The sequence below is a fragment of the Narcine bancroftii genome, chromosome 1, assembly GCF_036971445.1.
Source record: "Narcine bancroftii isolate sNarBan1 chromosome 1, sNarBan1.hap1, whole genome shotgun sequence".
NCBI classification, from domain to species: domain Eukaryota; kingdom Metazoa; phylum Chordata; class Chondrichthyes; order Torpediniformes; family Narcinidae; genus Narcine; species Narcine bancroftii.
Window position 1 is genome coordinate 351,135,698 of NC_091469.1, and position 27,271 is coordinate 351,162,968.

The 27,271-nt window shown below is 39.3% G+C and overlaps 1 protein-coding gene and 1 long non-coding RNA gene across 5 annotated transcripts in view; one reads left to right on the top strand and one right to left on the bottom strand.

The window, feature by feature from the left end:
- Positions 1 to 22,422, bottom strand: part of LOC138749361 (uncharacterized) — a 30,072-nt gene extending 7,650 nt beyond the window's left edge. The window contains exons 1-4 of the long non-coding RNA XR_011348572.1: positions 22,274 to 22,422; positions 17,234 to 17,368; positions 14,331 to 14,394; positions 11,673 to 11,790 (exon numbers count right to left, since the gene is read on the bottom strand). This is a non-coding gene — a long non-coding RNA (uncharacterized lncRNA). The remainder of the gene's footprint in view (positions 1 to 11,672; positions 11,791 to 14,330; positions 14,395 to 17,233; positions 17,369 to 22,273) is intronic.
- LOC138749344 (cadherin-6-like) overlaps positions 1 to 24,484 on the top strand; it is a 170,504-nt gene extending 146,020 nt beyond the window's left edge. For 2 of the 4 annotated variants that reach the window (XM_069910557.1, XM_069910572.1), the window contains 5 exons: positions 2,148 to 2,284; positions 3,271 to 3,398; positions 8,261 to 8,378; positions 16,294 to 16,545; positions 19,952 to 24,484. In XM_069910557.1, the coding sequence (XP_069766658.1) occupies positions 2,148 to 2,284; positions 3,271 to 3,398; positions 8,261 to 8,378; positions 16,294 to 16,545; positions 19,952 to 20,442 (1,126 nt within the window). In that variant the 3' untranslated portion in view covers positions 20,443 to 24,484. Of the gene's footprint in view, positions 1 to 2,147; positions 2,285 to 3,270; positions 3,399 to 8,260; positions 8,379 to 12,908; positions 12,993 to 14,779; positions 14,942 to 16,293; positions 16,546 to 19,951 lie in introns of those variants that run through there. The other 2 variants (XR_011348568.1, XR_011348569.1) reach the window with 2 other exon arrangements.
- The last annotated feature ends 2,787 nt before the right edge of the window (positions 24,485 to 27,271 follow it).

Consider the following 27,271-nt stretch of genomic DNA (forward strand, 5'->3'; position numbering starts at 1 on the left):
TCAGGGGAATATATAATGGGGAATAAGGAAATGGCAGACCAATTAAATTCTTACTTTAGTTCTGTTTTCACAAGAGAGGATACAAATAACCTCCGAAGGATGTTGGGAAACATTGAGACTAATGCAAGGGAGGAGCTGAAAGAAATCAGTACCTCTAAGGACATGGTCTCAGGGAAATTGAAGGGATTGAAGGCCAATAAATCTCAAGGGCCTTTTAATCTACATCCTAGGATACTTAAAGAGTGGACATTCAGATAGCAGATGCTTTAAAAATGATTTTACAGAACTCGATAGACTCAGGATCAGTACCTATGGATTGGAGGGTAGCTAATGTTACCCCACTATTTAAAAAGGGGGTAGAGAAAAAGCGGGGAATTATAGGCTGGTGAGCCTTACATCAGTAGTGGGCAAAATGATGGAATCCATTATTAAGGATGTAATAGCGGAGCATATGACTAGCAGAGAAGGGATCGGACAGAGTCAACATGGATTTACAAAAGGTAAATCCTGCTTGACAAATCTACTGGAATTCTTTGAGATGGTGACAGGTAAAATAGATGGGGGAGAGTCAGCGGATGTGGTGTACCTGGATAAAAAGGCCTTTGATAAGGTTCCACATAAACGACTGGCATGTAAAATCAAGGCTCATGGGATTGGGGGCAAGGTATTGATGTGGATTGAGAACTGGCTGGCAGATAGAAGACAGAGAGTTGGGATAAACGGCTCATTTTCTAGGTGGCAGGCGGTAACCAGTGGGGTGCCACAGGGATCTGTACTGGGACCCCAGCTGTTCACAATTTACATTAATGATCTAGATGAGGGAATTGGATGTAATATCTCCAAATTTGCAGACGACACTAAGCTAGGAGGGGTTGTGTGCACTGAGGAAGGGGTCAGGAAGCTCCAATGTGATTTGGATAAATTGGGGGACTGGGCATATACATGGCAAATGCACTACAATGTGGATAAATGTGAGGTTATCCACTTTGGTAATACAAACCAGAGGGCAGACTACTATTTGAATGGCAATAGATTGGGAGATGGGGAAGTGCAGAGAGACCTAGTGCACCAGTCACTGAAGGCGAGCATGCAGGTACAGCAGGCGGTTATAAAGGTAAATGATATGTTGACCTTCATATCAAGAGCATTTGAGTATAGGAACAAGGATACCTTACTGCAGCTGTACAGGGCCTTGGTGAGACCACACCTGGAGTATTGTGTGCAGTTTTGGTCACCTTATCTGAGGAAGGATGTTCTTGGAATGGAGGGAATGCAGAGGCGATTCACCAGGCTGATACTTGGAATGGCAGGAATGACTTATGAGGAAAGATTGCGCAAATTGGGATTGTACTCCCTGGAGTTTAGAAGATTGAGAGGGGATCTCATAGAGACATATAAAATTCTGGCAGGACTGGACAGAATGGATGTGGAAGGGATATTTCTGATGGTGGGGGAGTCCAGAACCCGGGGCCATGGTTCGAGGATAATAGGCAAACCATTTAGAACCGAGATGAGGAGGAATTTCTTTACCCAGAGGGTGGTGAATCTGTGGAATTCATTGCCACAGAGAGCAGTAGAGGCAGGTTCATTGAATATATTTAAGAGGGAATTAAATATATTTCTTCAATATAAGGGAATTCGGGGTTACGGAGAGAAGGTGGGAACGGGGTACTGAACTTTAAGATCAGCCATGATCTCGTTGAATGGCGGAGCAGGCTCGAAGGGCCGAATGACCTACGCCTATCTTCTATGTTTCTATGTAAATGCTTTGCAGTAATCACCGCTGTAATGTGGGAATTGCATTGGGCAAGCTTATACAAGTAGTATTGTAATAATTACCAAACATTCTCCTTTAATGATGTTGTATGAGGGATAAATATTGATCAGGAAACCAAGAAACTCCACTATTTGCTGAAATATGGGTATGGGACTTCATCTGAAATATGGCACTTCCTACTGTACAGCATTCCATCAATCTAGCATTGAATGCATTGGCAACAGTTAGATAGTTATCCCGATCAGCAAAAGAACCAGAAAATGATGTTGCCACAATTCAGCCTACGTCAATATATCTATTTTTAGAGGTTAAATTGAAAAGTGGTATGATGTTTGTAAGAATTGTTTTCCTCTTTTGATTTTATTTTCAGTTATTCAATCGATCGTCATAGTGATTTGGACAGGTACTTCAACATCAACTCTGCGAATGGATCGATTATTACATTAAAGCCACTTGATCGGGAAGAATCAGCGTGGCATAATATTACAATAATAGCAACTGAGACAAGTAAGTGCATGTCTATTATTAACAGTAGATGTACACACAAATTTTTGTCAATTTTCTTCACTTATCAAAAGTGTACACTCTTAAACATGGGTGAGAATTGCCTGTTTTATGTTAAAACAAGTAATTATTGAGTCTTCAATATGAATGTTTCCCTCCTTAAATATTCCACTTTGGCTTTAACCTCATGTAAAAAGAATAAGCAAGTGTGATCATTTTGAGGTGTACAGTGGCTACATGGTGTCATGGGTAGTCATTGGAGAAACAGTAATATCAAGCATTGAGTACCAGGCTAGCATCACTATCGGGTGCTGACAGTGACCCAGCCCACAGAGGGGATTGACAATAGTTATAACTAGAAATTGCAGAGTTAAAAAAAATCAAAGCATTCAATGTGTAGGCTGGATGTTCAGCTTTGATCACTGGCACATACACATGCACATGTGTATTGGCTGCTAATTGGAGTCAAAATGCAGAGGTGAGTGTAATGCACGAATTTCATGCTGGCAATACACCTAATCGTATTTCATGATTGGTTAGTTCACAAATTTCACCTGAGAACTTTTATGAAGCTGTATTAAACCTGCATTCATATGAAGTATAATGCAGTAACTCATATTTTTACGTGGGCTAAATGAACCATGGTGGGGGTGGGGGGGACGACCAAGTGAAACAGCTTGAGAATCAGACTTACTCTTTATATGGAGAGAAAAAATGGTGATTAGTTTCATATGAAGAAATTTGAAAAGTATGGTACAGGAGGCAAACATTGGCTCATTATGTCCATATTGATTTCATAAAGTATTCAGACCAGTCCCACTTCCCAACTCACTGGTCTGAACACTTTACCAAATCAATATGGACATAATGAGCCAATGTTTGCCTCCTGCACTGTACTTTTCAATTATTACACAGTTCTAGATTAATTATGATTTAAATTCCCACCTCTGTTTATAATTAAAAGCTGTGATGATTTTTTTTGTTTGCAGTTACAGAAAACTCAAGACAAAGTAGTCGTGTACCAGTTCATATCAAGGTTTTAGATGTGAATGACAATGCACCAGAATTCCCCATGGTTTATGAAACCTTTGTCTGTGAAAATGCCAAGGCTGGTCAGGTGAGCAATTTTAATTATTCAGTTTTATTTTTTGTGCGCAGTAGGACAACCAGTGAAATAGAGTACAATAAATTAAGTGGAGGAGTAGGCCAATTGGCCCTCAAGTCTGCCTCCTTCCAAATGATCCTGGCTGAACTCCCCAAGCCTGAACTCCTCCTGTGTGCCGATTTTTCCCAGACCTTCCACAATGAGACCAAAATAAGAATAACTTCTATTGACATGATGTTTCTAACTTAGTAAAAATGGCTTTTTCACACGTTACCTGTTGAAAATTGTAAGAGATAGATGGAGTGGATGTGGAGATGTTTCCAGTAGTGGGAGAGTCTTGAACAAGGGGGAAGAGCCTCAAAATAAAAGGATACTGTTCGAACAGGATAATTTTCTTCATCCAGAGGGTGGCGAATCTGTGGAATTTGTTGCCACTGTCGAGGCCAAATCATTCAGTCAGTAGATTTAAAGCGGAAATTGATGGGTTCTTGATTTGATTGGATGTCATTTTATGGGGAGAAGGCAAGAGAATGGTGTTGATAAGAAAAATACATCACCCATTATTCAAATAGCAAAGCAGACTGGATGGGCTGAATGGCCTAAAATGCTGCCAGCCCTGTTTGACAGGTGAAACCTGTATAGGGCTGTCAAATGGGACAGCTAGGCAATACATTCCTGTGGAGGAGCACTGAAAGAAATATCTACCCTCCCTGTGTCCACACCAGCAATAGTGTCATCGTCTTGATCATACAAATTCCCAAAAAAGGTTTTAATCTAATAAGATTTGAAAGTGAACACGAAAATGGTAATGCCTTTTATTAAAAACAGATGGCCAGGGTGATTGATGTCTTGAGATACATTTTCCTTCTCTGGTTGAAATTCTTTGGGTAAATATATATATGTCAATCCTAACCCAGTGTCTACAACACCCTCAAACTCACTTTGACAACAACGCAATAGAGAAATTCAACATTTCTCAAACTCCTAAGGCATTTTATACAAGTGGTTAGCGCAATGCTATAATAGCACCAACAACCCAGGCTCAAACTCGGCCCTGTTTGAAAGGAGTTTTTACTTTCTCCCCTTGTCTGCATGGGTTTCCTGTGTGCTCTGGTTTCCTCCCACCCTTAAAAATGTATGGGGGTTGTAGATTAATAGAGGTATTTGAATGGTCTGGGGCAGAAGGGCCTGTTACCGTTTGCTGTATGTCTAAATTTATATTAAATCCAAGAGGATGACTAGGGAGAGGATGGGACCACTCAAGGACAAAGAAGGATATTTATCCTTGGTCAGAGGAAGTGGGTGAGGCATCAGTGTTCACCAAGAAGGACATGGAGGACATTGATAGTAAGGAAAATGGGCCTGTGTCTTTTCAAGCTGTAAAATGGATGTCCCTAGAGCCTGAAGTGGTCTATCCCCACGAATAACAGGTGAAATCTTGGAGGACTGGAGCAGCCAGTGTTATGCCTTTGTTCATGAAAAGAAATAAGGATAATCCAGGAAATTATAGGGTGGTGAGCCTCTCACAAGTGGTAGGGAAACTATTGGAGAGGATCCTTGGGACTAGGATTTATACACCCCTGGAAAGGAATATTCAGATTAGCGAGTCAGCATTGATTTCTGTGGGGCAGATCATGTCGTTAAAATTTGATTTGAATTTTTTTGAGCAGGTGACAAAGGAGTTTGATGAGGATATGGCAGTGGATGTTGTCTACATGGTCTTTAGTAAGGTATTTGACAAGGTCCCTCATGGTTGGCTTCCCAGAAGGTATAGATGCAAGGTTAATTGATAGTTTGGTTATGGAACTGGCTGACCCATAGAAGACAGAGGGTAATGAAGGAAGGTTGTTACTCTGGCTGGACGTCCATGATCAGTGGTGTTCCATAGGGATTGATGCTAGGACATGAATAAATTAAATTACTTGGATGAAAAGTAAGTGAGTGGTTAGTAAGTTTGCAGAAGATTGGTGGACAGTTTCAAGAGGGTAATGAAGGAAGGTTGTTACTCTGGCTGGACGTCCATGATCAGTGGTGTTCCATAGGGATTGATGCTAGGACATGAATAAATTAAATTACTTGGATGAAAAGTAAGTGAGTGGTTAGTAAGTTTGCAGAAGATTGGTGGACAGTTTCAAGAGGGTAATGAAGGAAGGTTGTTACTCTGGCTGGACGTCCATGATCAGTGGTGTTCCATAGGGATTGATGCTAGGACATGAATAAATTAAATTACTTGAATGAAAAGTAAGTGAGTGGTTAGTAAGTTTGCAGAAGATTGGTGGACAGTTTCAAGAGTATCAAAGAATACAACAGGATCTACATCAGATACTAAAGGGGAAGAAGTTATTTTCTCTGGATCATCCCATTCACAAGACACTCCTCTGCTTTTTTCATCCAGTCAGAATCTTCTTCCCCCCAGAGTAAAGAAAGTGATACTGGAGAACGTGAGTTAAAGCTGAGGTGGGGGAAAGAGAGATTAGATTTAGGGGGCTTTACTGAGCAATTTATTTATATTTTAACACACACACAAAATGCACAGTGCCTGGACCACACTGCCAGGAGTTGTGGTGGAAGCAGACATGAATATGTATTATGTGGAGGCAGCAGTGTTTAAATTGGACATCGTGTTTGGCACAGACACTTGGGCCAAGGGGTTGGTTCCTGTGCTGTAGTTTTATGTTTTTATTTTGGGATCTTTACAAGCCACACTGTTCATTTTTATTAAATATATATCTGCCCAATGTATGGTAAATTTAAAATTTAGACATAGAGTACGGTAACAGCCCAATTTACACCCCATTAACCTACACCCCTGGTATCTTTTGAATGGTGGGAATAAAATCCAGAGAAAACCCATGCAGACACGGGGAGAATGTACAAACTCCTGTAAGACAGCAAGTCTGAGCAAATCTTAAGAAGATAGCAATGAGCCATCTTTTGGAATGATTTCTCACAGTGGGTGGTTGGTACAGAGTTCTAGATATATTGGTCCAGTGATGATGAGGAATTTCAATGTAATTAAGTCAGGATGGTACATGACTTGGAGAAGTGATGAAAAATCAATGCAGCTGATTCCCATTGTCTTCCTGGATCACTGTTGTTAATGGTTGCAGCTACTGTATTAGCTGTGAGAATACTTGAATACAACTTCATCATTCTCCAAGGTTGGTCTAAAATTCCACTCTGATAGAGCAGGTTTGTAAATGAGTCCGGGAAAAATCACCCGTTATTAGAAAAATCTCGGAGAATATTTCCAATCCATCTGAAACTCAGGACCACACAGATAGGCTGTGGATAAAAAGTATCATTTGAAAGAGTGTTTGCTGTATGAAGCATTAGCCAAACCCAGGAGTTCAAATTTTAGTATTTACCAATATTTCAGGGGACATCATTCAATAATGGTGTCTATTTATAACTGAGTTTATGATAGCTCAACGTATCTCATTTTCATGGCAGAGGATTATAGAATTTTTGCTAATGTTTTAGGGAATCTTACATTCTGTAATTTCATCCACTTTATGTGTAGTTACAATTTGGAGCCTCTGCTCCTTATGTCATCTTAAGCTAGACTTGACCCAAGGTCACCAAAAAGAATGGGCCAAGATCCAATTCAGAGCCTTAGCTTAAGCCAGTTGTGTCCTCCTTCTGAAATTTAGCTCCTTTGAAAGCAGTTAACAGAAGATGAATGTCTACTTCAGATTTTTTTTTAAAGCCTATAAATTATTTGGAGCATGTCAAAATATTTTTCTTAAACACACTGCTAATATTTGAGCCTTTGTTAATTATTTATAAAAGTACATTGATGAGTTATTTTTGCTTCTAACTCCGCTGATTTTATTTTTTCTGACTATTCCGCTAGTATTCCAGGTCACTCCAAGCAGCCATACCTCTTTTCCCTTATCATTCTTGACAGCAGGCTGCAACGAGAGTTGAAACCAGGTGAATGCAAGTGCACAACAGCCAAGCCACTGCAGAAAATAACTTACTCTTAGGCAGTCATTGACATGACTTCAGAGGGGACGCAATGATCCACTAAGCTCTTCTGTCTCGTTGAAAATATATTTTGGTATTGTAATCACCATCTTGCTTGGTGACCTATGTTGGATCTTGGTTCAGCAGGTCTTTAATTGTGAAATCACAATTCTTCTTTGTTCAAACCCCATTTTTCTCTGCAGTCTCCTAAAGACCTCCAGCTTCCTAATCCAGCCTCTCACACATATAGAGTTCTGATCACTCCATCATTTGCAATTGTGCCTTCAGTTGCCTCACCTCTAGGTTATGGTGCCTCCTCACTCTACCGCTTTACCTTTCCACATCCCTTTTCTCAGATAATAAGCTCCTTAAAAACCTACCACTTTGATCAAGCTTCTTGTGAACAATAATCTTGTGAAATGCTTTGAGACATTTTGCTATCTTATGGGCATTGTCTAATTATGAACTACAGAGATGGAGCACAGTCTAGCAAAGACGGGAAAATCCTTTGACAGGTTTGGGACGGATTAGCAGATGTTACAGACTCTCAGAAGTTTTTCATAGTTGCTACAAACTAGAATTTTTTTTCTAATAAACCTGGCAAGGTCAAAACAAATGCAGGAAAACAGGGTTCCAGAAGCATGGGAAGCATTAGTTTTTAGGTGAGTGGAAGGGTGCAGGGGAATTGATGGCTGGAGCTCAGGATCCCAGTGAATAAAAGGGATCATGGGAACCAAGGTTGCCAAAAGTCACAAGGTTAGAATTTCTGAATAGTCAGATGATGAATTATTGGAGTTTTATATGACATGATTCCTCCTATGGTTTTGCTTATAGATAACCAATATTGTACATGTTCATCTGCCTGAATGGCTATTTTATTGATCTTTATATTATTTAAACTATAGCTGATACAAACTGTCAGCGCTGTGGATCAAGATTCCCCACCAAGTGGATCCAAGTTCTTCTTCAGCTTGACCCCAGAAGCTGCCAACAACCCAAACTTCACAGTTCAGGATAATGAAGGTATGCCTTTAACTTGCAACTTAATTAAAACCACAGTCAGAGTGGGGTCCTGGAGTCATATAGCATGGAACAGGCCCTTAAGCCCAACTCATCCATGGTGACCAGAAAGGCATTCTGGGTGAATCCGATTTGGCTGCATTTGTTTCACATCCTTTTAAGCCTTTCCCATCCATAAATCTGTCCAAATGTCTTGTACCTGCTTCTATAGTTTCCTCTGGAAGCATGTTCCAGACACCTCTGAGTGGAAAAGGTTGCCCCTCAGGTCTTTTTAAAATCTATGCTCTCTAGTTCTAGAATTGTCTACCCTAGGGAAAGAAAAACTCTGAGCATTCCCTTTAGGGTTAAAGAAGAAAATCTACAGATGCTGGGGTCGGATGCAATACACAAATAGTGTCAGCCAGGGAATTGAAGGGAATGAGTTGCAAAGGTCCTGGGGTGTATCAGAACTACAGGGACAAGTTATTGGCAGCCTTGGATTGTATTAAAGTGGATAAAACCCCAGGGCCTGATGAGGTGCATCCTTGCACCTTGTGGGAAGCTGGGGAGGAAATTGCAAAGACCCTCACTGAAATATTTTCATCATCTTTGGCCTTGAGCAAAGTGTCAGAAATTGGAGGTGGCTAATGCTGTGCCATTATTTTTAAAAGGGCAGCATGAACATGTCAGTGAACTACAGACCAATAAGTGATTGGAAATTCTGGATTGAATGACAACAAGTTAGCACTAGCTTGTGTGTGGGAGATTGCATCTCATGAATCTGGTGAGAGTTTTTTTGAAGAGGAGGCAAAGAAGAATGTTGAGTGCAGGACAGTGGACATTGTATTGATGGCATTGAATAAGACTTTTGGCCAATTAGTCTGGAAGGTTAGGTCACTAGGGATCCAATCCAAGGGATCAGCGGGCCCAATTGGCTTAGTGGAAGGAGGGAAAGGGCAATGTTTATCTGATTGTGCAGCAGGGATCAGTACTGACACTATTGTTGTTTGTTACAAATCTGGATGGCAATGTAGTTATGTTGATTAGTAAATTTGCAGATGACACCAACAAAAGTGGGGTAGTGGGCAGTGAGGAACGATATCCAAGCTTACAAAGATCTATTTGGGATAAGGAGTAGCAAAGGCAATTTAGTTCTTACAACGGTGAATGGTAGGGCCTTGGGGATTTCTGTAGAATAGACAGGCCACAGAGTACAGGTGCATGGTTCCTTGAAGGCACCTGATACATTTGTCTTCATGGGGTGGGGTATTGAGCACAAGAATCAGGACCTCAGGATTCATCAGTACAGGGCATTTAATGAGTCTGGACACCCCAGCTATTGGAAGGATATCAATAAAATGGAAGTGATACAGAGAAGATTCACTAGGATGTTGTTGGGACTATTGAGTTACAGGGAGAGGTAAAATTATTCTAAAACTAAAGGACATACATAGGTTTAAGAGAAGGGAGAGATTGAAGAGTGTGCTGAGGGGCAATTTTTCACTCAGAGGGTGCTCTGTAGGTTGACTGAATTGCCAGGGGAAACTGTGGAAGTGGACATAATTGTAACATTCAAAAGATGTTTGGACCAAATGCTGGCAAATGGGACTGGTCCAAAATGCCAAACTGGTCAGTATATAAGAGATGGACTGACCAGCCCATTCCATGCTGTATGACTTTGTGACATTCCACAAGACCTCATCTCTTTTCTTACCTTTTTGTATCCATGCTTCCCCCCCCCCCACCCAAACCTTTGATTATTCTGCAGACACTCAGAGGCCTTCTTGCCCTTGGCAGTCAGGAGACAACACACACCATCTTGGTTTCTTGCTTGCAGTGACAACTTACTCTTGCACCACACTTCCCAGTCTATGGAGTCACCAAGCACTAGGTCTAACTCCATTATTCCTTGCTGATCATGGTTGCCACTGCCCCTAAGAGGTCATCCAACCACTCCCAATCCCCAGTATCTAAAGCAGTGTATGTTTCTGAGGGAGGTGATCATAGGGACCTTTCCTTGGGCGTGACCACATCACCCTTAACTATGATCCAATTCTTTGACAAGAGTTTGTTAAGAGCTGCACACACTTCCAACTAGACACCAATGTCTAATATCTCACATCCTGCAGGAGGAGCATACATCTGATCTGACTGCCATTGCAACCTCTCCAAATCAAAAAACAAATTTATAAGGCCTTACCTGTCATTGGGTGTATAGGTATCTGACAGGTCAGTGTATCAAAGTTTATGGGGAGAATGGATCAGCTCATGATGGAACAGACTCGAGAGTCTGACTGATCTACTTCTGCTCCCTTACCGAATGTTCACCAGTCAGAGCATTAACACTTCACCTCAATCAATGCACTTGCATGTCAAGCCTGCCATTCCCCAACCTAGTCATTCTTCAAACACCTAATAAGGATGTGCAAATTATAGCTTTAAAAAAAAACCACAGAACTCTTTACTAGCTGGATTGCCAAATAATTCGCTTCAATTCACTATATACAGGTACACAATCCTTTATCCGGACATCTAAAATCCGGAAAGCTCCAAAAACCAGCATTTTTTTCCTGGTGCTGGTACAGTGGAGGGGGAGAGAGAGTCAGCAGCGTGACTTGACTGGGCGAGCAAGGGGAGAGATAGGGCAGCACAATTCGGGTGGGCTTAAATCTGGGGCAGCTAGCTTTTGTTCTGAAATCCGGAAAAAATCCGAAATTTGGAACACACTGTCCCCCAAGGATTTTGGATAAAAGATTGTGTACCTGTATCATCTGGAATTAAAATTGGATTGTAACTTCATCTTTTAAAATCACCCTGGCAATTTTCATATCTCCTTTTTGCAGAAGAAGACTTCTGTGCCAGTTGATGGTCTTGTCTGGCAGAAGGAGAAAAAGAATTTTTTTGCTCCAGAACTTGGTGTATGTTAGTGCACTTGATAATGATAGTAGACTCCATATTATTCAAGATTCTGCAGCAAGATCAGTCAGCTTTCAGCAGAATTAGGAGAGAAGCAGTACAAGAATGCTTGCTAGTGTTTCAGTCAGGTTTTTAAACATACACCACAGCTGCTGCCGCTGTACTTTATTATTTTGCCACTGGCAAAGCTTCACGCACCACTGCTTTCATTGGGGCCTTCAAGCAGAAGGACAAATGTAGATAAAAGCTATCTGCCATCCAACATAGCAGGTTTTTTTTCCAAAGCATTTAACAGGCAACCGACAATCTGCAGTTTGGCTGTTGGTACCCCTGGTGCAAAAGTGCTTGAGGCTTTGACGAGATGCATTAAATTCCTAAGATTAAAGTCATGAGACAACTGACCTGGTTCAGCAGGCTTCCAATCCCACTCAGCCGATGTTGAAAATAGCAAAGGATAGAAATTCTTACAGTTGCATCCACTTTGTGCTGTCCTTTTCAGAAACCCCAAATGGCAGCAGCTCTGCTGAAATCCACAACAATTACTTCAAAACCATGAAAGCACAAGCCTGAGGAGCTGATTACCTTCCCCTTATCTACCACCAATAATGTTAACAGCTTAGTATCCAGCAGAACAGAGTGTGTTTTCTCTGTGTTGTTAAAAGAGCTTTAGAGCCATAGAACATTGCAGCACAGAGAGTCCCGTTGACCTGCGACCAGTTCATAATGCTCCATATACACCTCCCAGTCATGTACCTGTTCAAATTCTTCTTAAATGTTAAAATTGAGCCCACATTCACCACTTTCTGTGTGAAGTTTCCCATAATATTCCCCCAAAACATTTCCCCTTTCACCCTTAACGCATGTCCTCTATAGAAAAAGTCTAACTACATTTACTTTCTACTAAATCTTTCCTCATTCTTCTACCCTCAAGGGATAAAGTCCTAACCTGTTTAACCTTTCCTTGTAAATCAGTCCCTGAAGTCAATATCCGAGTAAAATCTTTCCTGTAGTTCGGTGATCAAAACTGCACAAAATATTCCAAATTTGGCCTCACCAATGTCTTACACAAGTTTAACGTAACTTTCCAATTCCTATATTCAATACTTTGATTTATGAAGGCCAATATGTCAAAAGCTCTCTTTATAACCCTATCTAACTGCTACACCACCTTCAGCGAATCATGTACAGGTACACCCCAACTTATGACCCATGGGACTTATGCCCATCCGTACATATGACCCAATTTTTTTTTTTAAGAGAAATACTGTACAGGAAGTATTTTCCCTTGTCCCTGCCGGGAGCCTGAGTTGGTGCCGCATAACTAGGGGCAACGGCTTCACCTGAGAACCTACAATGTGATTTGGAACATGTGCAGATTTCCGTCACTCTCTCTTTCCCTCTTCAATCTCCATCACTCCCCAGCAATAACAATCTGTGCATGCATTCTAAATCACCTTTTTTAAAAAAAAACTGTGTTGGGTCCGACAAAGCATGTTTTCTTGACATCATTACAAGATGAGCACCGAAATGAAAAGAAAACATAAAATTTACACAATTATGTTGAAAATCAGGCCTATCTATGCAAAATAACACCTCTTACGCAAGCTGGCCTTGGTGGCCATTGTGTTGTATTTATAGTGATGAACTATAACAGGAACACTGAGCAATTCCAACATACATCCATTTCGAGATACAACCAGGCGGCCAGAACAGAAAATGGACGTATGTCGGGAAGTACCTATATCTGTATTCCCAGATTTCTTTGTTCTTCTACACTCCTCAGTGCCCTACCATTTACTTTGTATATCCTTTCTTGGTTTGTTAATCTAAATGCAACTCAATACATGTCTGCATTAAATTCCATCTGCCATTTTTCCAGCTGCTTCAGATCCCTGTGCAAACTTTGAAAGCATTCCTCACAGTCCACACCTCCAATCTTTGTGTCATCTGCAAATTTGCTTATCCAATTTATCAGATTATCATCCAGATATTTATAGAGATGACAAACAACAAAGGTCCCAGCACCAATTGCTTAGGTATACCACTAGTCACAGGCCTCCAGTCTGAGAGGTAATCATCCATGACCACTCTCTGATTTCTCCCATATAGCCAATGTCAAATCTGGTTTACTACCTCAACACGAACCTTCCTGACTAAAGTCCATCCACAGCCTTTCCTTCATCAAGTTTCCTGGTAACCTCCTTGAAAAAACTCTATAAGATTGCTTAATCATGAACTACCATGCACAAAGCCATGTTCACTATCCCTAATCAGTTTTTGGCTATCCAAATTATTATATATCCGATCTCTTAGAACACCTTCCAATAATTTACCTGCTAATGGCACCAGGCTCAACAGCCTATAATTTCCAGGGTTACTTTTGGAGCCTTTTTTTAAACAAGGGAACAATTTGAGGTATCCTCCAATCCTCCGACACCACACCCGTGGCTAAGAACATTTTAAATATTTCTGCCAGAGCCCCTGCAAACCATCAGATCTTGAGAATATCTTGTCAACCCCTGGGGATTTATCCACCTAAATTTGCTTTAAGACTGCAAGCACCTCCTCCTCTTTAATCTGTGTCAATTCCACAATCTCACTGCTTGATTTCCTTACTTCTCTCAACTCTGTGCCAGTTTCCTGAGTAAATGTGTTGTGTTCTTTAAATTATGTTGTAATGGAAGCAAACTGTTAATGAATTAGCATATATTATCCTCATTAGGGCTAGTAGTTTTGAAAAGGAAAAATAGGTTTAATTAATTGGTATATTTCAGATGTCTGAATATCCTGGCCATTTTTGCACTTTTGGAGAGCATGCAGAAAACACAGTAGCCAATCCCACAAACACATAATCAATGGGGTTCCAATGTCCAATGGTCACAAGTGACCTGACTTAAAGTATTTCATGGTATTCGTTAATGACTGGATATAGTATATATTTCATTAGTTTAACTATGGGTAGTGTAAGAGTGATTATTCAATGAAATGAACAAAATATATCAAGTGTATGTTGAGTGATACCCTATGGGCAGTTACAGGAAAGAGATGTTTCTGACTTACAGAGAAATCAACGTGCAGACACTTCTAAGTAATCGATTCCTTTGTAATCAGAGGACTGCCTGTGCTGAAAAAAAAAAATTATGATTAACAATTCAACACAAAGAATTTCTCCTGTTTGTGATTGTGCCACTGGATCTTTCACATCTGACTGAGAGCAGATGGGCTCCCAGTTTGACACTCCTCTGAAAGGCACTGTAGCCTCCCACTCCCTTCCTCAGTATTGTACAGAGATAATCTGTTCATGTCTCTGGAGTCAGGACTGAAGCTACAACCTCTGGACTCTGAGGCAAGTGTTATAGAAACAAAACCAAAAAAAAAACAAAAGTACGAGAACTTTGATTAATTTAATTGTCAGTACCTGTAATAAATCATGAATACCAAAATGTATTACCAAAGGTGGCATATCACTTTTCCGTTTATCACTGATAAATTATTCTATTACTTTGTAGTCAAGTTAACAGTAAAGCAAACAGACACAGACAAATGAATCAACGAGGAAGTTATAAGGTCACGATGACTGGTGAAAGATGCGGACTGATTTCATAAACTACCAAACTTTAAAACCTAAGATTCAGTTAACTACTCTCAGCCCTGTCTTACATTAATATCAGGTCAGTTTATATATTTGTATATGGAACATCCTTGGTTTTTCTGGGATTAAAAAGGATGCTGTCATTGAGTTTTAAATTTACAATATTTTGCTATAACAAGAGCAGGCACATTGATCATATAGCTCCTAAGAAAATATAACAGGTTTAAAAATTCTGTGTGAACACTGGGTAATTTATTTTCAGGATACATATGATAAAGTAGTATAATTCATATGGAAATGAGGCAGAGTTTATTTTGAGCTTCAGAATAATTAATTTCAGCCTTTAAGAAACTTCTAATTGTGCCCTTTGTTAATTCCCAGACCAGTCTGATGCCAGCTTTTATACAAAGAGCAACAGCTGGTCTGCTGTGAACTCTCACCACTGTGACTCTCAGTTCAGACTTTTTAAAATATAAATTTGACTCAGTTGGCATGTGCAAACTGCAATTCACAAACAGCATACCGAGGGAGAATTTGGGAATTAAGCTGAGAATGTCAAGCAGACTTCTGCAGTTATCTGGAGAGATAAGCTATACTGGAGATCCATCATGTTTTCAGTATGTCCAAAGTTTAATAAATAAATGTAGGATTTTGTGTTAATTTACAGTGACAAAATCCTGGGTTATGATGCATTTTCACCAAATTCAAAATGAGAAGCTTTCTTGTGCAAATGAACACTGTAGCCAGTCTTGGAAGGGGAGTCAGGAAAAAACTTCACAAGACCTTAATCAAGGCATAAAGATGTGGAAATATTGCAGGTGTTCCAGATATCAGATGTCCAAGGGAAACAGAATTTTATGATCATTCCAATGATCCAGTGAGACATTGAAAAAAAACACGATATTTTAGAGACTAAATCTCCAAATCCACAACGCAGGTCACCTCTTTGTTGGATACACTTATCCAATAAAGTATTTGCTCTCTGGAATGAGCTGCCAGAGGAGGTGTGGTAGAAGCAGGAACAGTAACAATATTTAAGAGACATCTGAGGCAGAAAGGAATTTGGAAGTAAGTGGATGAATGCAGATAGGCTTGATAGGCCTATTACCACTTGATCATTTCAATCTCTGATGGTATGCACTGCATAATTTGAGAAGTATGTCACCCTTATTTCCTGCACAAAGTAAATGCTTGATCATCAAACTTGCTGGGTTGTGCACACTGTAATACTGCTATCCTTAACTCAAGCCATTTATCTTACATTAACTGGATGGAAGGTCAAACAACAGCAATCCTAAAATCCTTTTGGGTACAAAAACATTCCAAATAACATATATAAGTTTCATGTGAACCGATGTTGATCATTTATCTTTCACCATCTTGTGAAGACACATCAGTAACTATTTATTTCCTATTCAATATTATTTTCAGATAACACAGCAGGAATTCTCACTCGGAGAGGAGGATTTAGCCGTCAAGAACTGAACACCTACCTTTTGCCCGTTTTCATTTCTGACAAGGAGCATCCTATTCAGAGCAGCACTAATACCCTTCTGATTAGAGTCTGTGCCTGTGATAGTGATGGCACCATGCAGTCCTGCAATACTGAAGCTATAATCCTTCCTCCCGGGCTCAGCACTGGAGCCCTGATCGCCATTCTGCTGTGCATCATTATTCTGCTTGGTGAGTTTTTTTTAAAATTAGTCACACTTTCAGTTTATTGTCCGCCTCTGCCTATCATCCTGAATTTGCAGGATACAATTGTAAGAGAACACTGGAGAATGTCTGAAATCACAATGTTGACTTGCAGAGCGTAGTCAACTTGGCAGAATTTATGTGAACACCTGGGGAATGCTAAATACTGGTGAAAATGTCAGAAAAGGATCACACATGACAAAGCACTTTAAGCTATTTTTCCAATGAAAAGGAAAAAGATTTAGTGAGGGGAATGTCTGGTCACTGATTATTACAAATTATGCTTGAAATGTAGTTTCAAGGTTTTAGCTAATTATGAATTCTAGGGAAAATAAAGAATCCAGGAAACCTTTTTGAAGTGCTGCTGTCACTTTAATGCTTTTACTTCAAAATTTTTCTCCTCATGAGGAATGATTACATTGTACTTAGTGCTCAATGAGACCACACAGTTAAGTGGCACATAGACTATACATCAGACAAATCAGCCGTTCAGCCCAACCAACCATTCTGGTTTTCCTACTCAGATCTTTGCTCATCCAACAGACTGCCAGAATCTGCTATTCCACTAGTCTTTATTGCTTAAGTTTCCTTTAATACATTCATCCTGACAACTTCTTCTGAATTCTCCACTGGATTTTTTTGTCAACCCTCTAACATTGATCTGGGATTATCCTACCTGAAATGTCCCTTGAAAGTGGCTGCCTGATTTGCAGTGCTCTCATCCTCGACAATGTCCCACCAGAGAAAGAGGATGCATGGCCTTCTCAATAAACTCTTGTTCTTCAATGTCCTCAGGTCTGAACACCAGCATCTGTGCAAATACAATCAGGAAGATGCACCATTTGATCAAAAGTCACCAGTAATGCTTTTTTCAGCTCATCTCCAAGTTTAGCCCCATCCATCTTTGGCAGACCCCCATAGATGTCAGGGGCTCATTGGTGCCTGTCATCATCAGAAGTTTGAGCTCACTCCCCCATTGCCTTGGAATTCCACTGCAGATGACCGAAAGACACCAGTAACTTGATTGGATTGTGCATTTAAGTGAATCTGCTCCAGTTATACCAAATGTCACTTATTCATTTATGCTGACTGACCCTTTGTTGGGCTGGAAAAACTTCCATTTTAAAATCTTTAAGATAGTTTTCAAAATCCATTGTCACTGTTATGCACCTTTACCAATGTACACTTGGCAAATTTAATTGTTCCACGATTCATAACTGCTTTTTTTTTTATTTGTGCAGTTTTTAGTTGCTGATTCTTCATGTTAGGCCAGTGATTTTCAGTTTGTTGTGAAAGCTTTCTCTTTCTTGAAATGGCTGGTGCAGTTCTCTCAGCATAACATTTGTCTGCTCTTTATGGGGGAAGGAAAGCAAAATCATGTGAAAGCCTCATCTGTCACCTCTCCAACATATTACAAGAATATAGGAGCAGGAGTAAGCCACCAGGCCTGTCAAAACTGTTCTGTCATTAAATCTTCTTATGTTAATATGATAAAGATTGATCGATGATGACTTCAGTTCTTCTTCTTTGCATTTTTTTCTATCCATGTCTAAATCAATTATTTAACCACCTCTAATTAAAATACTTATAATAATCTAGTTTCCATTAGCCACAGGGTAGAGAATTCAAGAAATTCACCATCTCAGTGACAAAAATATTTCTATGTAACTCAGTTAAAATTGACTGATCCCTTATCTTGAAGTTATGCACCCTTGTTCGAAACACCTCCACTAAAAAAATCTACCCTGACAAGCCCCCTGAGATTCTTACTATTTGAATAAGGTCACCTTCATTCTAACCTCCAGAGAATACAGGCTCAAACGTTTGGGCTCAAGCCCAAAACATTTGTTATGTATCTTTATCTTTGCAATATAAAGTACACTGTTTGATCTACTAAGTTTTTCCAGCATTGTGTTTTTACTTCAACCAGTGTCTACAGACTTTTGTGTTTTACTTTTCTTAGTGGGTCATCTCTCTCATCCTATAAATTAGCCTGGTACTGCTCTCAATCTCACTAGATGTGTATTTTAGCTAAGGAGCCTAAACTATATGTAGTATTCCTGGTAAGGCCTCACCAACACTCTATACAAAGCCTCCATAAATTTAAACTCTTTGTAAAGAAAGCCATTGCGTTGCTAATTCTTGAACTAACCTGTTGTAAATCCAGAAAAATTACATAGTCAAAGAATTCAAACAAATATATCAAACATGATTTATTTTTCATAAAGTTATGTTGACTAGGATTAATTATATCCAACTCTCATACATTACAGTATTAGCTATTTACTTTTGGGCAAGATGCTAGAATCCATTACCAATAATTGTCAAACTAACAGACCTGCAGTCTCCTGTCTTCTGCCTTTCCCCTTTATTGAAAAAGGTGGACAGATTGGCTGTTTTCTGATTTTCTGGTACCCTCCAGGACTTTGGAGCATGTAAAATGACAATGGGTCCACTACCCACTCCTGTCTAGATGTGCCTTGTCCTGAAGTTTATTATTTCAAGCACTGACATGTCCTGTAACATCAGAGAGATCATACAAACAAGAGTCTCATTTCCTATATTACAGAAGATTAAAAAATGATTTAATATTTTCAAGAAGGACTGATTAGTAGGTGAAAGAAATAGTTTCTGTTGGGCAGGAATAAAGGAAAAGGGAATATAAATATTATAGCCAGGGCTTGGAGGGTGGGCTTCCTTTTCATAAAGAGTAAATATATCTAGGTCATTTACTATCTACACTCTATATTTGGTGATGTTTTGTTGACAGGTTGCTTTATGGTTTATGGACTCTCCCTCACAGCCACCCATTGCAAGTACAGTAAAACCCATGGGGATTGGTGGATGCTGGATAAATGTATTTTCTGGTTGCTTGAGGCTTATTCCTTCAATGCCTAACTAATATACTTACAGTGAACAAATTTCACTTGCATGAATATATGAACCTTAGCATTTAACTTTATTTTCAGTTACATTCTTTGAAAACATTTAACCAGCGCTGCAACTTCAGGTTCCTTCCCCTCCATGAATGTCTGAAAGACAAACAATAATACTATAGATAATTAATGCCCGCCCCCCCCCCCAAGTTTACAGATAAAGCCCCTCACTGGAGTGAGTCTTACTAAGCAGAGATAAGGAGACACTTTAAGAGAGTCACCCCAACGACGAGCAGCATCAACTAGCTCTTCTTCCTGGGCAACGCCATTTTATTCAAACAGTTGCTATGAATAAAGCATGTCCAGGAATATTTGCTCCCATCTTCACAGAACATATACTTTTATAACTTTAAACTTACATATTTTTACCTAATATTTTATTCTTTAACATTTATTTTGCTGGTTGCTTGAATTCCAGATACCAGGGGTTTTACTATAACCTATTTTCTGACTTTCAGTTATTGTGGTCCTTTTCGCTGCCATGAGAAAACAGAGGAAGAAAGAGCCTCTTATCATTTCCAAAGAGGATATCCGAGACAACATTGTCAGCTACAATGATGAAGGTGGCGGTGAGGAGGATACCCAGGCCTTCGACATTAGCACACTGAGGAATCCTGAGGTTATAGAAGACACTCAGTTACGCAGGGACATCAAACCCGAGAACTTCCTTCTACCTCGGCCAACCCCACCAATACCAGACAACACCGATGTCAGAGATTTCATTAATCAAAGGCTAAAGGAAAATGATACAGATCCCAGTGCCCCTCCTTATGATTCTCTAGCAACATACGCCTATGAAGGAAATGGTTCCATAGCAGAGTCACTCAGCTCCTTGGAATCAGTTACCACAGAGCCAGACCAAGATTATGATTACTTAAGTGACTGGGGACCTCGGTTCAAAAAACTGTCAGATATGTATGGTGGAGACGACAGTGACAGGGACTCTTAGCAAGAAAAATCATTCCCTTAAGTTCAGCTTTTGACAGAACAGAGTATTGCTGTGTAAACATGCGGGCCAGTACTTTTTCAAAATCTATCTCACAAAAAAACATTTATTGTGTACTGTTGGACTTTTATTCCATATATTCATGGCTTCAGAATGGTTCCAGTGTGAAAAGTGTGTAACTTTTGCTTCATTTAATGAGCATCCCTAAGAAGGCAACTCTGAGAATTTAAACAATAACTATATGCCGACACGACCCACTGTTGTACTAGTGGAGACACATGTTATATTGCTCATTTTGTTTCCAAAATAGAAATATTTCACAGGTGTTATTGTCTACACAGAAGAATAGAAAATGTAATAAAATAGGGATGTGCATAGAACAAAATCTTTAAAACAACCAGTAAATTTTAATGGTTTGGAAGATTCAGGTTGGAAGCAAGCATTAGACAAAATATATAATACTTGTTTTCTGGGTTGAAAACTGACTTTTTCCTCTCTTCTCCAATTCCAATTTGCAAGGACACTATTTGTGACTTAGAAAACATCATCTATTTTATGCTGGAGTAGCAGACAAATTTAACTTGACTAGGAAACATGTCAAAATGTGCATTAAACCAACAAGCACTTTCCTGAGAGGTAAAACGTTTCAAGAGTCATGTTTTTGCTATTGAACTACAAGCCTGATGGATTTAACCCAGGTTTACGGCCTCAGGCCTGCTGGCCAGCACATCCCTTTGGTGAAATTAGTGAATTAGATGTTTGAGCTGAACGTGTGGTCAAGTTAACCGTTTTCTTTCACAATGTACTGTACTGTAATCTAGATTCAATATACACGGATGTATACATATTGTATGCAGAGCTGTATTATGTAGTGTGGATGTAAATCACTACAGGTGCATCTGAAAACTAAGTTAATTGGCTGGGTGCTGTTGACATTTTGGTGTGCAGCAGATTTAAGCTGCACACATTAACCTAATGATACAAAGTTCCCATTTAGTTTACCACCTGAAATGTTCAACTCCTGTTGTAAAATTAAGTATCAGGTCAGAACTCTGGATTCCCAAGGAATTCCCATGAGTATTGTTACCTGCAGGTTGGAGAATTTTTTTTAATAGAATGCACAGCTTCTGGTGGCCAATTAAATGTTAGACTGAACCAGCTCTATAGTTGGCCCTATCAACCCCTAAATGATCATGGTTGCTTCCTTAAATGCAAACAAAAGTATCTCCTAATATTCACCATCTTCAATATTGCACAAGCCTTAGCAGTAATCTGTATTGATCGATGGGGTTCTGTCAATAGGACTTCAACAAATTAATGTTAAAATTCTTAAAATCCATCTCATATCCTGTTTGATGATGATGTCAATCACCTCTTTGCACTGAGAGGAACAGAAGGCCAAGTGATCTCTTGCTGAGCTTGTGATTTTTGCTATTTTTCTACCGGTGATAGTAGGGAAGGGGAGGTGAAAGAAATACATTTTGGAATGCCTGCTGCCTCAGAATGGACCATTCACCACTCAGAAATGTGCCGAGGCTGACCTATGGCTTTACATTGTGTCCTCAACTGAAGGGTTGGCACTTGTCTTTGGGGGGAGGGGGGGGGGACCGAAGAAGAAAGTGTTGCTACTTCCTTTACCTTTAAGACTTTGCCCACAGGAGCTTAGATATCCAAACCAACCAAAGGCTGGAAGATGAATTCATAAAATCTCTTCTTCACTTTTAGCCCAAGGTCTGGATTGGGAAAGGCTCGTCAAATAACCAGACTTAAATCTCCTGTCTGATCTGTAGCCAACAATTCTACATAACACTACACAGGATGAGTAAAAGGTTACCTGGTTGAACTGAGATCTGCAAACTGTCATATTCCGCTATAATCTCATCGGATGAGCCACCCATTTTCTACGCACAGAATTTGTACTGGACTTGTTAATACAGATGATAGCCTGGTTCTGTCATGACCACTTGGAAATGTAAGTGACAAGTTACTAGAAGAAAATTTAAAAGAAATAGTCATTAACTATTCTGAATTGAAGCATAATGGAAGCGCAGATTATCATAGGAAAAATAACCAATAGATGTGGAAATGTTAGGGATACTGCAAATACCATTTCAGTTTGGATCCAAAGATCCCATTGTTTCAATTTGATGGTTTTGTAGTAACTAGAATTTAAAGGTACGCACATCCTTAATGTATTGCACTTTTGTGAAAGAATTCCAACAATTTAGTACAGTATTATCACCTAATCTGTGTAAACCTGTAAAATAAGGCTTCTCTGCAATATCACCGCCAGCTTCTTTGACACAATCTTAAGTTAAACATTGAGGAAGATAAACCCAAAAGAATCCAGTGGTTTATTTTTGTTTTTAACTTCAGTCTATTTCACCAAAATGACAGAACAAAAACAGTCAGTTGCAGGTAATGTTGGAAAGTGGAGGTGAACAATGGGTATCCCTGTGCTTCTGGTGACCACAGTTTGAGAATGAAATCAGCTCGACTGAAACCTGGTCCCTCAATCTCCAGCCAACAGGAGATGAACACAAGTACTCAGCTGAACCTCTGTCTGAAAGAAAATACTCAGCAAGCTTCCAACGCACTCATGACTGAAGGAAAAATAACCCAGGGGGTGAGTGGTACAATTAGGAGTTGGTCATTACATCCTACATTAACACAAGGTAGGAAAATGTTGAAGTAACATTCCGAGATGTATGCTGTTTACATTATTTATGCTAAATTCCATCAATATTTGAATTGGACTCATTGTCTAATTCCGCTTCTTTGCACATGTTGGAAAACCAGCTGAGCTAATTGGGAGACAGTACATTCTGCATCCATTTTGCTCTGTTTCACTCATGCATAAAAACTATCACAAAGTGGGTGGGTGTTACTTTAAAATCCATAACTGTACTCATTGTCCAGTTGTGATTAGCTTAGACAATCTTAGCATTTTCTTTAGTAAAATTTTGAGACTTGTTTATGTCACTTGGGCTCTGAATGCTTTAAAATTATTTTGTCCGTCATAGTTCAATCCAATAATAGGAGTATTTTAAATCCTTTCCCTCTCACTTAAATAAAGAGTTTATTACTTCACTTTAGCATCATTTGGATGGCAACCATGGAGAGACTATATCAAGACAACTGACCTACACTGGCATAGAAAACAGTGTGAGAGAATGACGATGAACTGATTGCACTCATGCAACATTGTTTAGGTGCCGTGACATTTGGATATCTATGTACAGATTTACCTGTAATCCAACTTCCTTAAGAAACAACATCAGAAGCTTTAGTAGAAATTGGTTCGAGCTGGAATGGGCCATCTAATGTGTGATAGAATGAGAAAGGTTCTACCTGAGCTGCTCAATATTTCCTGTTTCTATGACATAGTTGTTATATGAATAATACCAAAGGGCAACTGTGTGACCAAGAATATCAATCAGGAAGAAATATCTCTTTAGTCTCTTCCACCAAGCACAGGTACTTTCTTTTGCATTCTGCCTCTAAGGTGTGGCTTGTTCAACTTAAAATCAAAGGCAAATTATTTAGAGCAAGTGCCCAATGATTAATCTTTACCCCTGTATCTTCGAGCGATCAGGAAAAATGTGAAAAGAAATTACAACAATTTCTCATATTCATTTCCCATATATTAATTTGTGCATGGATCACCCCTTATCTATTTTAAACTTAGGCCATTTAAAAAAAAATCACAAACCCAGTCAGATGTCTTTTGATAGTATTGACCTGCCAGTTTAAATAAATTTGTGACTATTAACATCTATGTTAATGTGAAATATTTTAATGTGGCTGGGCCAGTTTGTACAACTGAAAATAGCTAATGCCAATGAAGGATCTTTGCTTACGTTTCTGATCAATACCTGCTTTTTTATGATTTCAAGATCTGCAAAGAATTGTCATTGTTTTAGCAGCATCTGTAAGGTTTAGCAATTGGAAGAAAATCTGAGTCATTTTCTTTTGCTAAGTAACATTTTGTACCAGGATTATTTATATGATACTATTCAATAAAATGTTTTTATGTATGGATTCAGCCTGAGCGATTCTTTTTATTTATTTGGTGTATGTGTGTTTTAAATTTTCTCCATATTACAAGACGTGACATTGTCCAGGGTAGGGTTTAATATTCACAAGTAATGCCTTTTAAGTCATATTTGGTTCCTTAGAAATTGTAGCTAATTGGGCACTAAAAGGTGCTGTAGATACATTCTAAATATCTACCAGTCTTCACAGGAGGCTTTTAAGAGTATAGACAGATTAAGTGAATAACATTAATTTGGAAGAATGCTTTAGTGAGAGACAATCCTATTTTAATGCATACATTTTTATTGCTAACAGTTGGGATTATGTCAAGGATATGGCATCTTTCCTTAGGTTATTTTCCAGTTAACATGCTGAAAGAAAAATTGTTATGGAATCTTAGAAGCTTTACATAGTTTTTCAAATAAACAGATTACAACCTAAAAGAGTAAAAACATAATGCTGGAAAAACTCAGCGGGTGAAACAGTCCTTTATAGAGCAAAGATAAAAATACATAAACACGTTGTGGCTTGAGCTCATCATCAAGGTATCCCTCTCAGTGCTCCCCATCTGTAATCCCTGCTGCTTCTCTTTCGCTGCTCACCATCTGTAATCCCTGATGCTCTCAAGCTCAATTATTTCTTCTGATTACAAGCTAAAATATGTTACATACAAGAAATGATGTAACATTAGTGCATTGAATCTAACATTATTATGAAAGTATTGTTAATGTCTTGTCTTTAAAATGTAGACACCATCTTCAATCCATATTATAACCTCTTCTATCTCTGTAATTCAATTCATAGCACTAGGTCCATTGAACTAAATGTAGTAGTAGCAGAGGTTTAATTCAGGATGCTCTTGTTAAGTTGCCAGATCCATCCCACAAAATTAAAAGTTCCCCTTTTCAAAATTTTTGACAATTCTCTGCTAAAAACAAAATTTTGTGGATGAAGAAAATTGGAAGTAAAATACAACTAAGGCTTCATCTCAATGAGCTTTCATTAAGACCTATAGCAATTCAGTCTAGTGGAAAAGTTGTTGGCCTCGAATATTAACTGTTTTCTCACAGACCCACCAGGGATCTTCACCACTCTTGCAGCAGGTTATTTCCAGTATTAAGTCATTTACACATAATCCAAGTTTTCTTAGTGTGTGAAAGCAGGGCTCCAATTGCGGAGGGAAACATGAAATTCATAGAAGAGTCAGGATACAAAATTTGAACAGCATGTAACAAAAGGTTAAGGATCAATTGCACTCAATAAATCAGTAAACTAACAAGAGCTTCATTTACCTCAATGCACAAAAGGGAATGGCAATATAGCAAGATCATTGCTTCAACATCTCTTCACAATAGCATGTGAGAAAGTGCGGAAAATGAAGGCCTTTCAATATCTGCAGACAAAAGGAGATGCACAAAGTACATTAATGGGTACATGGCAGTAATGTGGGAGAAGAGCTATAGGTTAATTGACCAATACAGTTGGAGACTGTAGCACATGCTGGTTTCTGGCTCACCTGTGAACCTTGGTTGCCAGCAGACATGGGTAGGGTTCTCCCTGTTATCAGAGAGAATTCTAACCATCTCAATGATTGTAATACTATAGTCTTTGTAATACTATAGCTAAAATAAAGAAAGCATTTGAATGAAAAATAGACAGGTGTATTTTTACAGACCAAAGAGAGTTGGGGTTAATGGGTCACTTTCGGGATGACAGGATGTGACAAGTGGGGTCCCGCAGGTCTCAGTGCTGGGTCCTCAGTTGTTTATCATATGATTTAGATATGTGGATTATAAATAACATTAGCAAATTTGCAGATGACACGAAATTGAGTGGCAGGGTGAAGTGTGGGGAGGATGTTAGGAAAATGCAGGGGGACTTAAACAGGTTAGGTGAGTGGCTGGATGCATGGAAGATGCAGTTTAATGTAGATAAATGTGAGGTTATCCACTTTGGTGGCAGAAACGGGAAGGCAGATTATTATTTAAATAGAGTCAAGTTAGGGCATAGGGAAGTGTAACGTGATCTAGGTGTACTTGTACATCAGTCACTAAAGGCTAGCATGCAGGTTCAACAAGCTGTGAAAAAGGCAAATGACATGTTGGCCTTGATAAAAAAAAAGGGGTATCGAGTATAGGGCCCTGGTGAGACCACATGTGGAGTATTGTGTCCAGTTCTGGTATTCTAATTTGAGGAAGGACATTGTCACTATTGAGGGAGTGCAGGTTAGTTACCGGGATAGCGGGATTGATGTATGCCGAAAGGTTAGATAACTGGGGTGGTGTATGTTGGAATTTAGAAGGATGAAGGGAGATATGATAAAAATATATAAGATTATTAAGGGATTGAACACGATAGAAACTGATTACATGCTCCCAGTGTTGGGGGAGACTAGGACTAGAGGCCATAGTTTAAGAATACAGGAAAGGCCCTTTAGGACAAAGATGAGAAAAAAAATCTTTTACCCAGATGTTGGTCTGTGGAATGAATGCTTTGCCACAGAGGGTGGTAGAGGTGGTTTCTCTGGATAAATTCATGACGGAGTTAGACAAGGTTCTTGAGGACAGGGGAATTAAGGGTTATGGGGAGAAGGCAGGGACAGGGTACTGATAGTGGAAGATCAGCCATGATCTAAATGAATGGCCTGGCTGGCTCAATGGGTTGAATGGCCTTCTCCAGCACCTATTGTTTATTGTCTTTCAAAAAAGATGCATTATATTGAAATCCAGCCTATTAGTCCAAATTATTGAAACTCAGGTACCCTGATATCTTGCTTGGTGGACAGGATGAATTCCAG